At 51.2% G+C, this 15,184-nt stretch overlaps 4 protein-coding genes and 1 non-coding gene across 5 annotated transcripts; all 5 read right to left on the bottom strand.

The window, feature by feature from the left end:
• Positions 1 to 2,885: 2,885 nt before the first annotated feature.
• On the bottom strand, positions 2,886 to 4,690 carry BDW47DRAFT_99007 (uncharacterized protein). Its single transcript, XM_024820786.1, has one exon. The coding sequence runs from the start codon at positions 4,325 to 4,327 to the stop codon at positions 3,191 to 3,193; it is 1,137 nt and encodes a 378-aa protein (XP_024676041.1). The 5' UTR covers positions 4,328 to 4,690; the 3' UTR covers positions 2,886 to 3,190.
• Positions 4,691 to 4,906: 216 nt separating this feature from the next.
• On the bottom strand, positions 4,907 to 6,311 carry BDW47DRAFT_99005 (uncharacterized protein). The gene has a single exon (XM_024820785.1). The coding sequence runs from the start codon at positions 5,905 to 5,907 to the stop codon at positions 5,314 to 5,316; it is 594 nt and encodes a 197-aa protein (XP_024676040.1). The 5' UTR covers positions 5,908 to 6,311; the 3' UTR covers positions 4,907 to 5,313.
• A 123-nt stretch (positions 6,312 to 6,434) lies between these two features.
• On the bottom strand, positions 6,435 to 6,506 carry BDW47DRAFT_t11. Its single transcript has one exon. It is a non-coding gene; the product is annotated as a tRNA-Arg (tRNA).
• Positions 6,507 to 7,550: 1,044 nt separating this feature from the next.
• On the bottom strand, positions 7,551 to 8,492 carry nut2 (mediator complex subunit NUT2). Its single transcript, XM_024820784.1, has 3 exons — positions 8,391 to 8,492; positions 8,241 to 8,337; positions 7,551 to 8,189 (listed from the first exon to the last, which is right to left on the bottom strand). Exons 1-3 carry the CDS (start codon positions 8,419 to 8,421, stop codon positions 7,853 to 7,855), a joined length of 465 nt encoding a protein of 154 aa, XP_024676039.1. The 5' UTR covers positions 8,422 to 8,492; the 3' UTR covers positions 7,551 to 7,852.
• A 162-nt stretch (positions 8,493 to 8,654) lies between these two features.
• Positions 8,655 to 14,554, bottom strand: BDW47DRAFT_132370 (putative NF-X1 finger and helicase domain protein; the record flags this gene model as incomplete). Its single annotated transcript, XM_024817534.1, has 5 exons — positions 8,655 to 10,219; positions 10,280 to 10,412; positions 10,443 to 12,440; positions 12,471 to 14,466; positions 14,529 to 14,554. 5 exons carry the CDS (start codon positions 14,552 to 14,554, stop codon positions 8,661 to 8,663), a joined length of 5,712 nt encoding a protein of 1,903 aa, XP_024676038.1. The 3' UTR covers positions 8,655 to 8,660.
• Between the last annotated feature and the right edge of the window lie 630 nt (positions 14,555 to 15,184).

The following is a 15,184-nucleotide window of genomic DNA, read 5'->3' as shown; positions in this document are numbered from 1 at the left end:
GTCTCCGGCCTCTAACTCACGAGAGAGTAAAACTGAAGGGCTTTTGTTGTATACAGTGTCAATTGCAGGCATATTGTACTCTCTGACAGTTCTGTAGTCCATTAATACATAAGCTCCGCGAGAAAGAGAAGCGAGTGTTGAAATACCTGAAAGGCACAAGGAAAATCTGTTGGAAACAGCCGAGGAAAAGTTGTCCATTTCTCCCCTTTGGCGTGGCAGTGTTATGTCTTATTTAGTCGAGTTGAATACAGCCTTGTGCTCGAGTATACCCCGCAAGTCACTTCTTGTGATGATCGCAGGCCACGAAACGTTACGCCGTCTGCACAGCCTTTCGCTTGATGATCACCGTAAAATGTGGAACAGTGATGTGTATACAGCATAGTGCAAGTGACAGGTCCCAATATTTTGACTTGGCAATACTCATACAAAAAGCCGTGTTGCTTGACAAGGCTTGAGAACTTAGATTGAGTATCAGAGATTAGGGCTTTGTTCTGTGAGGAGGAAACATGGCATCATTCAATACTAAGTAAATAGACTGATTCATTTTCTCTTCCTTTCTTCCTCCTCCCCGGTACTTCTCTCTTCATACCATTTTTCAAACATTTCGTTGCACTGAATATAAGGTTATCTACAAAGGACAAAAGTGTCATGGTATCTTTTATAGCCGAGGGGTCATTATCTTCACACGTCTTTTATGCCACTGTATCTCCTGACCTTCACCCGTGAGATAGGCTTTCAATATGGATTTGCCTGAGAAATTCCCTCTAAGCATGGTCCTGCGCCGAGTGGCCGATCACCTCCACGATCACCACAGCGACCTCACAGTGGCGCTTTCCACTAGCCATGTCACGTAGGAAGAAGCTCTAGCTGCAGCTATAGAGTGTGTGCGTGGGCTTCCTGACCGCGTCCTTCTACCCACCACCAACCCAGCTCAACGAGAAGCCTTACGTATCCAGGCTCTTGAAAATAAGCGTTTGTCAGATGATACCATTCTCCTACCAGGCCGCCTAATTCGTACCGCGGGAGAATTCAATCCAGAAGATTGCTTGAAGTCTCCCACCCCAGGCCGTCGTGTCATACTCAAGAAGAATCTCCCGGATGAGACTGATCCCTCGCCGCACCGGATATAAGGTTACTTACAAAGCAGAAAAGCGTTATGGTGTCTTTTGTAGCCGTGTGTTTATTCGTTCCACACCAAATACCATCGACCTACATGCTTCACGCACGAAGCGCCCGTTAGCCGCTCTTGCCGGCAACGCCAGAATCACTGCCATTGATTGGGAAATAGGTACGCCGGAATGCATGCTACGATTCTCCCAAGCTGTAATACATCCTGCGACTGTTAGCTGTGGAGGAAATTCCGTTCGTGATCCTATCCAAGCGCTGCCTTCTTGTATTTTGCTAATAGCCCGCGAGCATGTGGTTTATGGTGATGCTCCTATGCAACCTGAGTATTCTTACTCAGGCTATATTCAGTCAGAACACCCATATAAATCACACAGGGATTATAAAGGAATAAAAAAACTCTGCCATACTGGCGCCACCAGCACGATCGTCACGAAAGGCCTCCAGGACCGATGAAAACGGTCACAATCTCATGATATTGATAAATTCCGAAGTTATGAAAATTTGCGTCCAGTTGCAAGACTGCAAGGAAACGTGGAGATTCGAGACAATAATTTATTTGAGAAAACACCACAAGTCAGCAGACGTTGGCCGATTGGTCTCACTTCCACAAGCTCCTGGACAAAACGTTCCAAACACACTTATCTGATCCTATCCACAGGGATCACCAAAACCCTGATTTACCAACTCATTATTTAGTATGACCTCTCGCGTGGGCTGTGGACAAAAAAGCCCCCCTGGATACTCATTCGGGCATTATCTTATGCTGGGGATATCAGTCACGTCAGGCCCTCCTGAAATGCATTTCCGCATTTTGGTGCAGTGGTTGATATAGTATCTTCCTACATCCTATCAAATTCAAGAGCCAGTGCCCATACCTCCAATCTAGTTATAATAATCAGAATAAAAAGCACAACAATACATTACTGAAATAACCTATGTGATACTTACAGATATCAATATTAGTATAAAGTTGTTAGAGCAACGCCAGACGCACTCGCCTAGTCGGGGCGATTAGCTGGGTGGCTGGGCCAGCATGCCTTGAGAGTAAACCCGCGTCCGAGTCCGATCCGATGCAACGAACAATCTGGTTGGAGCGGAGTTATCATTACAGAGAAGGCTCTAGGGACTAGTCTTGGCTCTGTGTGGAACGAGTGGCCGCGAGAAGCGAAACTAAAGCTGGGTGCCTAGATTGTCGATATGGAGACTAGGTTGACTACCATACCGTTTCCGAAGCACGGCTGTATCTATTTCAAAGATGACTTGCGGGCATTGACTGGAAGATGCGAAGGTACTGACGTCGACACCTCCGATACTGGACCTCTTGGTCGCTTTTTGATAGGCCCTCTTATCTCTGTGGAGCTTTGGGAAGGTAGCAGAGGAGAAATGAGATTAGATCGTGGTCCCTGTAAGTTTCACCCTCCTTGTAGAAAACATTTCTTTCAGCTGGGGAAAAAAGCAATAGCAGCGGAGCTCCATTGCTAGTGAAAGGGCGGTTGTCAGATAGTGTGACATCTTGGGGGCACTGTATTGGTCAACGTTAGGTCAGACGAGGGAAGAGAAGAGGAATTGCATAATCATGTGGACTTTGAGTGAGTGAGTGAGTGTGTGTGTGTGAGATGTGAAGTATCATCTTATCGAACGAGATGTGTGGTATCAGAAATTAGATACCCATCTACATGTATTGACTTTCTTATCGTTCATTCATTCAAGTATTTATTATTATCTTGGTTATATTTATGTAGTAGTATGTAGTTGGTATTATGTCCTGCAGCACACTCCACCAGCAGTTGATCACAATGTACCATATCTGCACAAGCACATATTTCTCTTGTGTCCTCTTGCTGCTGTGGGATGGGCCTGTGTCGCTCGACCTGTAGGTGTCCTGACAGGACTGTCTGGGAACGAGGTGGAGTGTAGCTGCAGGTGAATCTCTGATGTACATGACATGATCGTGGCTCGTGACTCGTCGGAGTATGAATAAAGTGGAAGGGAAAAAAAACAAACAAACGGGTATGGGTATTGCAAGAGAATCAAAAGGATGAAATAAAAAAGAGCAAAAAAATCATGCAGGACTCTCACTCGAGTCCTTCGATGGCATGCACTTCTGCTCACCGAGTGGATAGGCATAGTCAATCGGATTTAGATCGCATGGGTAGGAGGGATGGTTCATCCGGGTCTGGCTACTGCTGCTCTCTGAGTGGGAGCGTTCGGAAAGACCACTCTCATGGTCGTTGGTGGTGGTGCTGTGCTCGAAGATGGCGATGGACATGTCGTCCTGGTCCATCCAGGGGTGGGAGCGACGGCGGGTGGTGGGGGCGGCGTGGGTCATGTCGGAGGTGACGCGCGTGGCGTCGACGAAGTCGGGGAAGTCGCAGGGGTGCTGGGTGATGGATTCGGCTTTCCAGATGCGGCTGCGGACGAGGATGACGAGCTTACCGAGGACGGCGAACTCGAGCTTAAGCTTGACGCTGTAGACGACACCCTTGATCATGGTCTCCATGATGTATTGGTTTTTGAACTCGACGGCCAGCAGGGCGACGTCCATGGCGATGATGATGAAGTTGATGATGACGAGCTGGTACATGATCTTGCGCTTGCCTTTGTCCGGGTCGAAACGCAGCATGCGCGTGGTCTCCCAGATGTAGAGGCCCGAGAGAATGAACTCCTGGATGCAGAAGCCGGTCATTTGAATCTTCTCCATGATGTTGTAGCCGGTGGTGTAGTGGGAGCGCCTAGGCTCCGGGACCATGTTGGTGCCGTAGGTGAGGACGGTAGTGGGGAAGTGGAAGATGATGGCGTCGATGATGATCATGGCGAGGACGGGGCGGAGAATGCGCCGCGTAGGCATAACCAGGTGCAGACGAGAGTACAGGACGACGGACTGGCCGGTGACCATGCACCACCAGCCGATAGTGAGGAGGGTGACGGGGAGCCAGACTTGAGATTCGATGAGTTTGAAAAACTTGAGGAGGAAGCCGACTGAGTAGGGCAAGAGGCCAAGCGAGGACGTGACGAGGAGACTCCAGAAGTAGAGGCCGCGATATTGGCTGAAGGTGACGAAGACGAGGATGATCAGTTCCATGGCGTTGTACCAAGTGATGCCGGCCATAGTCGCGATGGCGATCTTCATGCCGAGTTCTCCGCCATCGTACCCCCCGGTAATGCCGTTGCCGGGGGCATTATTGGTCGGGTTGGCCATGACGGATTAAGCGACGCGATCTTGAGCGGATGGGGGGAAGGGATTCATGGTTATCGCGTAGTGTAGCAGTTGTGGTGGCAGTCGGAGTGTCGAGATATGTGTCGGTATATAACTGTTGTAGTGGTGTATTTTCAGTACGGTATAGTAGTGGTGGTTGAATATGACATAGTGGTAATTATAGGGGGGTGGAGTATTGGAGTATTGGAGAATTGGAGAGTGAAGAGCGTGGAGTTGGATAGATAGATAGACTCGGTGAGGATCAGTAGTATGAAGAGGAATCAAAGGGAAGATAAAAGCGGATGACGGAAAGAGGAGAAGAGGAGAGAGGAAAGAAGTGAAAGAAGTGAGAAAGACAGCGAGAGAGAAAGAGAAAAGAAAAGAGGCTGTGAAGTGAGTTGGGGCGGAAATCCTGGAGAAGCAAAAGTCACGAAAAGGATGAACGAGTCAGAATTCGGGCCAGGATAATAATACTAATACTAATTATAATTATAATGACGATGGTTTTATTATTTGATTACCCTCTGGGATTTATTAATATCATTGCCCAGATTAATCATGTCTAACGGAGTTCGTTATTACTGATCTTGATATTTATATTTATAATTCGAATTAATTAATATAATCTCCATCCTCGCTTCTCATCTGAGATCCAACAAAGAATCCAAATCTGACACAGACCAAGGAGAATACGATCCACCGACGTTGGATTGCCAGGTAGGACAAGTATCATCCTGTGTCCAAATCTATAATTACCTCGACATATTTAAATCAATCGAATGATAAAAAGCCCCTAGACTGTATAAGGAGCGGTTCCTGTCCGCCATCAACCCATGAACCATGGAGACTCTGAATTCTCTTCCCAACTGCCCCTGCCGTGTCAAAGGGGAGGATCCAAAAGTTAAAGAGAGATCCTCCCTCCCCTCCTTGAACTTGCCAGTTCCCTGCTGGACTAGACGCTGACCCACCCAGAACACAAACACGGTTCACTACGGAGCCAGTCGCAGGTCGCGCCTCCACTTTTGTCTCCCTCTCTCGGCCGTCCCCACGAGAAAAAAAAAATAAAAACTTTCCGGGGTTTTCCTGGGGATTTGCCAACTGCAGGTCACTCCAGCAATCCAGCTTTCTGGTTGGTTGGTTTCCCATTGTTGGTCAACTGAGGGGACACTGGTCCATGGAGGTGGGAGATACGGTGAACTCGTCCATTTTCTGACTTGCGAGAACTCGTATGACAATCGGGTCGCTCCGCCGAGGAAGAAAATGTCGCACCAGGATAGTCCGTAGTTACTTTGGCATATTATGTCGAGAATGGGGCAAAAAGAAGAACACATTAAATGACATAAAAAAGCACAAAACAAATAAAACAAACCAATAAAGATTTCAAAAGGAAAATGAAAGAAAAGTCCCGCGGGGCACACGGGGCAACCCCCCGAGGGGAAAAGGAAACAGAGACAGATGACTTCATCGTCACCTCTCATTAGGCTGAGCGCGCTGGCTGGGCTGCGGCTGTGAGGCTGCCGAGATGCTGGCAGACCAGGGTTGAGGCCTGAGCCGACAAACCAAACCGACAGACAGACAGGCATTGCTGCCTGCCTCGAAGGATTTCATGTTAGTCCCGATTGAGATAGATCGGGACTAAATCACCCAGCGGAGAAACCGGCTGACAGACTGGCCCTGCTGGCAGTGACTGGTCGAGTGTCGGATCCCTTTGCCCGCCGACCGCACCAAGGAATTAGTCTGCATGGGGAGTTGGTCCGTCCAGTCGATGATGATGGTGTGGTGACGGCAACGAAGCGGATGGACTGGGGAGATGATTGGAGATATAGATCGAGGAAGTTGTCGAGTCGTCGAGTCTGGGCTGCAGTAAGGAGGCTGGCGATGGGATATATTTGGGGATCGAGATGATTGGGAATCCTTGCTTGGACAGAGCCTCACTGACCTTGACTGACCTGTCACTGATACAGCTTGCCCTCTGGCAAGGGAGGACTACTTGATTGATTGCACATTTCTATTTCAACCAGACCTAATATCAATCTCAATAACCAGAGATAAAAATAAAATATGATAAAAATTATCACAACAGGATCGAGATTGAAAAGAAAAAAAATATTGACCGACGCAGGGGTCGAACCTGCAATCTCTTGATTCGTAGTCAAGCGCCTTGCCATTGGGCCAGCCGGCCTGGATTGATGGAAAGGCTTTCCACTATGCTAATCAAATTCCCATTTAACAGCAAAGTGTATTCAGCACGATTCAGCACGGATGCTGCACGAAATCCACCAAATAAGGGTATTATATCTTCCATAGAATCCTGAAGGATTGATTCAATGTCATTACTATCTATTTAATTAATTGGTTAATTTATGATATTCTAATCCTCGCGGAATCTCCATAAACTATGCAAATAGTGATACTCGTACTATTTACGACCCCCATCTCCTAGCTGTTTTGAAGGTCAAGATGGTCCCCGAAGATCGACATCCCTTACATGACATCAACCCTACACGTGCACACCTCCTTGACTATCCAATATCCAAGTATCCACACGTGTTCCTCACCCCCGCCCGAAGGATGCAACGGATTTGACTCTTGGTTTGGTTGGAATCAAGACCAGTCTGGATTAGGGAATGGTCGGAGTCCAAGACCACTCCGATGGATTTCTTTAATTAATTCATGATCCAATCTCCCCCTATTCTTTCTCGTCCCGAGGGTCCATGAGCAGTACGGTAGCATATGGTATGATCGCACCGCAGCAAGCTCCAAATCCCGACAATGAAATGGTGGTATCTTGCACTGCCCACGGGGGTGAACTGAACTAAACCTGGTGTGACAGGCAGACAGACAGGCTGTGTGATTGCTGGACGGGTGACAGATGCAGCAGCGGTGAATCCGTCGGTTCTTTATTGGGTGAGATGCCCCTCAGCCTTCCTCTCTAGCCTTACTTCTTGACTATCATGCTTATGGGGCGGGTCGGGAGGTAAAAAAGCTCTGGAGATGGAGACAGGTTGTGATGGATGTGCACGGGCTTCTGGCGGTAAACATTTCCGAGGTCTTGTTCATCTGTCACATTCTTGGGGTTTGATTTCTTGTGATTGTGTTGTTTTTTTTTGTCTGGTCTTGATGGACAGACTTCTCGTGTTAGAACAAGGACTTTGTAAAGCTGACGAGAGAGAAAGAAATACTACACAAATTAAATAAAATAATGAAAATAAAAATTCCCATTTGACCCAGACGCCCATGTCAATGCTAAAGCCATCCAATGTCTCCTCAAGCCCCCCCACCAAAATCCTGTCATTTGCTTATCCCACGCCAAAATATATATAACCAATACCCACATAGCACATAGTAGTCGTCCCTCGTAAACTCCCGGCCCCCAATAATATCCTTTGATTAAGAGGGGGTGAAAAAAAGAAAAAAAAGGAAACGAATCGAAAGGAAACATAAAGAAAAGAAAAAAGAAAGAAAATCTACACCGTACCTCCAGTAGACCAGACAAAATCAAAAGTTGCAGACCGTCCAGTGGGTGAATTACTGGGTCTCCCCCCCCGTCGCCGTAATCACCCGGTCAACCTCCCCACGACACTCCGGCATCGCACTGCGCATCTCCCGCGCCAGCACATCCCGAAATCCCCGGAACGCCTCCTGCTTCCCTTTCAGGTCCTGATTGCCGCGCTGGACGAGCTCGACGAACTCGCGCGTGTAGATGTCTGGGTTTCGTGCTGCGTCCACGTAGTCGATGATCTCTGGCGGTAATTGGATCGTGCTGACGGGGGGGTCTGTTGAGGATGCTTCTTGATCTGTATGCTGCTGGTTGTTCTCGCGCGTGTCGTTGGAGAGGGTGGAGAGGGCGACGGTGAGGTTTTTGCTAGTTCAGTGAGTATAAATAAAAGGATGGGTTGGGTGAGGAGGGAGGTACATCTTCCGGACGAGTTCTTGTTGGGTTTCTGGGCCTAGGTAGCCGTGGACGGCGGATTGGATCTCGAAGAGGTGTTGGATGATGTCTTTGAGCTCGGCTGCACGGGATGTTAGTTGGCACGGGGTATTTAATAGAGTGGTGATGACGGACTGTCTACTGTGCTTAATGTGACGGGCGCCATTTTGCTGTTGGGGTGCGATGACACTGAGGTAGACGGTGGTGATGATGAAGCGATGTTGGAGTGGTGATGGCGGTGACGAAGGCGGAGTGGAGGGGCACTTTACTCAGTATACTCCGTCCTTGCTACATTAAAATAATTCAAATAGAGTTTCATTTCTATTACCCAGACAGTGTACGCAAAGGATGGTCAAGGAACACTATCAACTAACAGTTATCCACGCACGACATCGTCCGCTAGAATCATGCTATCTGCAACCTTCCCAAGTCCTCTTCCAAATCCGTGGCACGCGTCACCCCGGTGGCAGTTCGATGGCGCTGGCCACCCACGGGCGATCCACACTCAGGACATCTAGACAGTTGCACAGCGCCTCCGCATTCTCCGATAGTAAATGGATGGCCATTCTCGCAGTAATACCAATGCCCGGTACCTAAGAACTCCCGAGCCATGGCCTTCACGATCGCGACGCGTTCCTCGCTGGTGATCGGGGCGTAGAAATTCCCTGCGCAGAGCATCTGTTCCGTGCCTTCAATTTCGCCGTCGAGCCCGCGCGCTTGACCGGGATGTTGTTCGCACAGCAGCTTGGCCGCATCGAGAGCCGCTTTCCCTTTTTGGAGGAGGTTCTCAGCTTGAGCGGGCTCAGTGCCGGCCTGTCGTTCCAGAGCGCACAGTTGGGCCTGGAACAGATTGCCCTCGATCTGCTGCAACACTCGGCGCGAACTGGCGGCCATGTCGATCAAGGCCTGGCACTGCTGACGGTTTGCGCGCAGGTTGACTTCCAGGGTGCTCTGTGCGAGCTGGACTCGCTTATGCAGCGAGAAGAAGTCGCCCAGGAGGGTGGTGTCCAGGCGGATCAGCAGAGACAGTGCTTGGATGCTGCCTTTGGTCTGGAGTACGCTTTCGTCCATGGCGAGCTGCCCGGTGGTTCGTTTTCGCCGACGTGCGTCCTCCACGCGGCTCCACACCTGGGTAAACGGCTGCTCCTCCAGATCCACCTTCTTGTAGTATGCCACAATTTGGCTCCTCAGCTGGTTCATATCCTGCCACCTTGTGCTGCCGCACTTTCTGAGATGACTGTTGATGAGTTCGACCTGATGGTCAGGAGGTCCCTGGATCTTGATCGCCATCTCTTTCCGGAAAAGTCGGGCCACATGTCCCAGTTCCCGATTCTGGAGGTCTGCGATTAGCTGCGGCAGCTTCTCGGCCATCGGCACATATGCTTGGTTCAGATACAAGATGAACTTCTTTGTGGCTTCGTCTAGCAGTACACGCCTTACCAGTCTCCCGTAGCGGGCGATACTTCTTAAAGAGCCTCGGCAGGTGGCGCACGTCCGGACACTATCATCATTGGAGAATGGCGCTGACGACGATGCAATGGCAACGGGCTTTCCCATCTCGTTCATAACATAGTGTTTCTTAAGATTCATCTGCCCATCCATGCTCTCCACGGTGAGAAAATGACCACACGGAGGAAAGATGCAAGGGCTCTCGTCAAGATCGATCTCCCTATATGTCAGGCTTAGAATGAAATCAACGGGGGTGTCGGCGATCTCGTCAGTTGCGCAGGTCTGGCAATACTTCGCATTGGGACAAACTTCCCCGCACAGCGACGGGCACCGGTGGCCACAGGATAGGACCTTGTCACATCGGAGGGAGCACGGTGTATGGTCGCACGGAGCGGCGCAGGGCATGGTGCAGGCGCTATGAGGACAGGCCGACAGACACGTGGGCACTGCACACGGGGCGCATGGCTCCGAGCATTTTCGGGGACACCTGGAATGGCCGCACTGGACCGGGCAATCTGCCATGCATGGTTGACATGGCTTTGAACCGTGACAGGAAGCATCGCAGGCGTGGGTACAGGTCGTGTACGGCCGGCCACACTTTTCGGTACATGTGCCATGGTCAACCTGGATACCCTCAGCCCCGTGGACTGTACACTGCCAGCACTCGCGGTTGCAGCTATGGCCACAAGGCAAATTGCTGCGACATAGCTGGGTGCACTTGTAGTCACTCTTCGTCACGTCAATGTGGCATGCGACTGTCACCTCGTGGTCGCAATGGCGGACTTGCTTCTTGACGGGCATTGGGCACTTTACTGTGCTGAGATCTTGAGCCTGCCAACAAGGGAGAGTGGCCATCGAATGTCCGCAGGGCAGCACTCGTTCAGCGTCAAACACTTTGATAGGGCATCTCTTGGGACATGGATCCCCGCACGGCTTGGGGCACGCGTGGGTGCATCCTTTTAAAGGCCGCGGACACGTCTCGAGGCAGTAAACCGCTTGATGGAGCAATTCGGAGTGGCATTTCTGCTTACACGGGTGGCCACATTGTAAGCGCTTTCCGCACAGCAGGTTACATCCTCCTTCTGGCGAGAACTGCGTGAAATGTTCTGGCTCGGATACCGCGATAGGCGAGTCCGGATGGCGAGGGCATTGCAGGTCCAGGGTCGGCCCTAAATTGCCCGCTTTGTCGAGGATGTCCAAGACCTGGGCCCACATCTCAACGCCTCTTGAGGTTTCTGAGTTGCCGATGATGTACATGCCGTGTCGTGCGCGGGAGAGCAGGACGTTGATTCTGTTTGGCGTCCGGAGGAACCCGCACTGGTTCTGGTTGTTGCTTCGGACGAGGGAGATGACCACTACTTTGGCCTCCTCGCCTTGGAAATTGTCTATAGTGGCAACTCTCAAAGCCTGGAGGACGGTCGATCTGGCGACGGTTGCGCTTGTCGGTACCTCTTCTTTGTTAGCCGTGTCCTCGTCTGCGAATCCCGCTTTGTCGAGGTCTTCCTGATCGCGTTCTCCAAGAGCGATGGTGAAAGACTGGGACAGTCTCCGCCGCATCCGATGTAGCTGGCCCAGGTACGGCGTCAAGACCGCAATGTCACCGCTGCAGTAGACGCCCTGGCGGAGAAGGTGACTGACCACAGCCAATGTAAGGTCTATCTCGTAGTCGTTCCAGTGTGACGTACTGACCGCCTCGTCACTGGCGGCTCTGCCCTCAAGCCGCCGATGGTCAAGCCAAAACAGCCTCTTGCGCATCCCCATGACCTCGGGATATTCACCGACAGAGGTCGCGTCTTTCAGCCGGGGGTACAGCGTATCTCGGACCAAATGAGCGATTGACGGGTGCATGCGGCGCTGCGTCTCCAGCGTGCAAAACGGCATTCTCCCCCCACTGTCGTCGTCCGGTTGGACTAGTCGTTCGAATAACGATAAGTCTAGAGAATACTTCTGACCAACGTTGCTTTCGCGGGATAGCGCGTAGTTTTGGATTTGTGGCCGCAGCTGCTGATGGTCTCCGATTAGTATGACGTGCTCCACGGACGGTAGCAGCGAGGTAAGCATGTGAGCCTCCAGGACTTCGCCAGCCTCCTCGCATAATATTGCCTTAGACTGTAGTCGGCGGAGCATATTCAGGTTGCGAGCTAGACCGGTTGTCGTGATCCCGACGACATGGGCGTCGCGAAGACATCGGAGGTTCACCTCGTCTTTGATATCGTCGTACGAGCGTTTGGTCTTTAGATGCTGGGATAAAATGACGTTGGCCTCAGCGTGGAGACTGGCCCGACGCTCATCAATCCAATGGTCATGGAGAATCCTGCGTTCTCTTGCTGTCATCTGGTCGACGTGCACTTTCTCCAATTCGCGCAATCTGCGAGGCTTGGCCTTGCTTACTTTGCCTGAATGCAACCACGAGTCTATGATGTTTTGTGGTCCACCTTTCGAATATCGTTGGAAGCCATCTTTATCTTTCCCAAACAGCTGGAGAAAACGTTCCGGGTCGTGAGCGGCAAGATATTTTCTCAAGTCGAAAGATTCTAGTTTCAGGGTGTCAAACTGTTGTTCAAGCCCATCGAACTCTGTTTGCAGGTTGTATCGGTCCCGTTTCTCAAATCTCGTCAAGTCGACGTTTCGCGAGACCTCTCGGAGATTCTTTGACTGCAAGATCTCGGATTTTGACTGCGAGCCAATGCGGATAACCTGGTTTGTGATTTTGCTTTCCAGGACATCCTCCAGCAGCTGATCGAGCGCATGGTTGGTATAGCAGACACATATTATCGGCCCGAACTGGCGTATCTTGTTCCTGTTAGCTAGGAGGACTTTGATCAGCGCAACACCGGTGTAACTTTTTCCTGTGCCTGGCGGGCCTTGGATCAGCCCGACACGCCGCTGCAGCGTGTGGACCAGAGCTTTGGCCTGTCCCGCATCGAGCGTGGAGTGCTGCTGTAGTCTTTCCAAGTCGACCGGCTGCGACGGCCGCACCTCAAGAGTTGACCGATCATCCATGAGACATTGCAGATTGAAGCCGAACCCGGGCCTGCTGGCATATGCCGGTGGAGGCACATCAACATAGTCAGCGGTATCTCCCGCGTCAGCGACCAGGATTTCCGGCATCGGGAGATTCGAATTAGCCTTCATATTCTGGAGCGCCAGTAAAGTCGGCTGAAACGACGGCAGAAGCACGCCCGGGAATTCCACGAGTGAGATTGCCCGCCCGCGATCGTTGGCACCGTGGCAGCCCATCACACTAAGCCTATTCTCCTCCGTTGGCTCGGCTAGCTCGACGATAATTGACGCAACATTCTCGTCTTCCCAGAGCGACGATTTCAGCGGCGCGGGCTGCTGCCGCTGTTCCCCATCCGGGCTCAAAAGCCTCGGCCAGTCTGGTCCTGCCACCGTGCAGAAAATAGCGAATCCAGGCGACCGGACCAGACACACCAGCGCGCTCGTCTGGAGTCGCTTCGACGCTTCCCACCAGTCCCGCCGTTGGGCCTTGGTCTTCCCGCGGACGTTCGACGGTTGCGGGAAGTCGACCAGCACGCGCAGACCAGCAAAGCGGTTCAAACCCAGACGTTTGATCGTGGCTTCTTTGTACACGTGCGTCCTCGTCTGGTTATTACCATACTTCTTACCACGAGAATCAACCGTGCTTGACTGCAACTCGGCATGGATTGCGTCCCTCAACTGGCCCACCGTGTCTTCTCTGAGCAACCGAAAATGCCTGTCCAAAAGTCCAGCAATCCCGCCTTCGTGCCACTGCCGCGGATCCTTAACGGGGAGGTACTCTGTCCGCGAACTCAGTATCTCCTGGAAGGTGGGCAGGATTTTCACATTGCAGATATCCACGTGGTCGTTGTCGTGGCGCCCGCCGGGGGGGTCTTTCTTCACGATAAAAGCCGCAGGAGCCGCAGCGCTGCTGCTGCTACTTTTCTGCGCGGGTCGCACAGACACGTTCGATACGAGTTCAAACCGCCGCAGCAGTCTGTCTAGGAGCGTCTGCGCCTGAGGTGACGGCGACACAGCGGTCTCGCATAGGGCCTGGAATCGCATGGCAATCTGCTTCAGCGGCTCCTGCACAAACGCTGTAGAGTTCTTCTCCACGATATGCCAGAAGACTGACAACGCGGCGTCGATACACGCCCCTACAGGATCAGGGTCAAGACCGGAGCCAGAACCAGCATCAGTCCCGCCCTCACCCTTCCGGACCAACAACTGAACCACATCCGCCAGGAACTCCAAAAAGGGTCCCGCGCGACGGCCGGCAACACCGTACAAGAAATTGTAGATAGTGACGACCGCCTGCTCGAGAACCAGCGAGGCGAGCACGTCTGCGTGCGTGACGACCGCGAGGAACGGGGCTACCTCGTTGGTGTAGGTGGCGATTTTGGTGGCGTCGTTGTTGTTGTCGTCCATGAAAGGGATTTCTTTGTCGTTGTCGCGCTCGACAAGAAATAGGAGCTGGCGCAGGCCGGCTTCTGTGGCTAAACTGCGGATGACGTCCTGTTGGGTGTTGGGGTCGATGGAGATGAGCTTGAGGGCTGTTTGGAAGAAGTGTTTGAGGCTGGTTGGCTTGTAGTGGGGGCGTCCGTTCTGCTGGAGGTGGCGTTTCCAGGTGAGTAGGTCATTTGTGTTGTTGTTGTTGTTGTTGTTGTTGTTGCTGTTTTGGTTTCTTGGAGCGCGAGTGCCCTGGAAGCCTTGCTGGTCGTGGCTGAACTTGCAATTCTTGTACTTGCAGTGGCGGTTGCTGGCGTACGCGTAGCATACCCTGTTATACATGTTAGTACTGTGGCATATGTGATATGGTATGTTCTTAGGGGGAGGCCATACCCTTTAGGCCTCGATTTGAAGTCCATGTTGTGTGTTGGGTTAGGTCGGGCGATGGGGATGGTGGTGGGATCTATGTGTATGTTTTGCAGTGACTGCTGGTTGTAAAGGGGTGTTCCCTTCTTCTTCTTCTTTTTCTTTCCTTTATCCTCTTCTTCTTCCTGAAAGAAAAGAAGTGGTAGTGAATATAACCCTCCTTAGTGAATATTGTAAAAGTCCGATCTAGTGAATGATAACAGAATTGAGTGTACCAGTGTCAATTTGAGTAGTAATAGCAGCATACTAAAAGTAAAAACAAACCCAGCCAACACAATTGGATTGATTTACCCATTTAAATGATTAGATTCCAATACTTATACTGATATCTTCAAAAATCTAAAAACGCCTCACTCTCATACCTACCTACCTAAGCGCCGCCTTTGCTGGGCTGTGCATACCTACGCCAGACTAATGAACAAGGATAGTATTCTCTTCCTATGCATGGTGGCACAGGTAGTCTGCCTATCTTCTAATCTATTGGGAGTGGTTTCGAGTTCATGTTGTCTGTCTGTCTGTCCGTCTTTCTGGGTGGTTGGATGGTTGGATGGTTGGGCTAGGTTGGGCTTTGCCGCAGTTGGCAGCGATGGCGCAGGTTGTGGTTGCTGCTTGGTGTATGGGCT

The sequence above is a fragment of the Aspergillus candidus genome, assembly GCF_002847045.1.
Source record: "Aspergillus candidus strain CBS 102.13 unplaced genomic scaffold BDW47scaffold_3, whole genome shotgun sequence".
In the NCBI taxonomy this organism is placed as follows: Eukaryota; Fungi; Ascomycota; class Eurotiomycetes; order Eurotiales; family Aspergillaceae; genus Aspergillus; species Aspergillus candidus.
The sequence above is the reverse complement of the archived record's forward strand: the minus strand, read 5'-3'. Positions and strand labels throughout refer to the sequence as shown.

Bases quoted from the DNA above. Each gene is read 5' to 3' on its own strand.
- BDW47DRAFT_99007 (XM_024820786.1), bottom strand. From the start codon at position 4,327: ATGGCCAACCCGACCAATAATGCCCCCGGCAACGGCATTACCGGGGGG.
- BDW47DRAFT_99005 (XM_024820785.1), bottom strand. From the start codon at position 5,907: ATGCCTGTCTGTCTGTCGGTTTGGTTTGTCGGCTCAGGCCTCAACCCT.
- nut2 (XM_024820784.1), bottom strand. From the start codon at position 8,421: ATGGCGCCCGTCACATTAAGCACAGTAGACA. The intron at 8,338-8,390 runs GTCCGTCATCAC...CATCCCGTGCAG, and splicing joins CACATTAAGCACAGTAGACA to CCGAGCTCAAAGACATCATC. The intron at 8,190-8,240 runs GTACCTCCCTCC...TCACTGAACTAG, and splicing joins CAAGAACTCGTCCGGAAGAT to CAAAAACCTCACCGTCGCCC.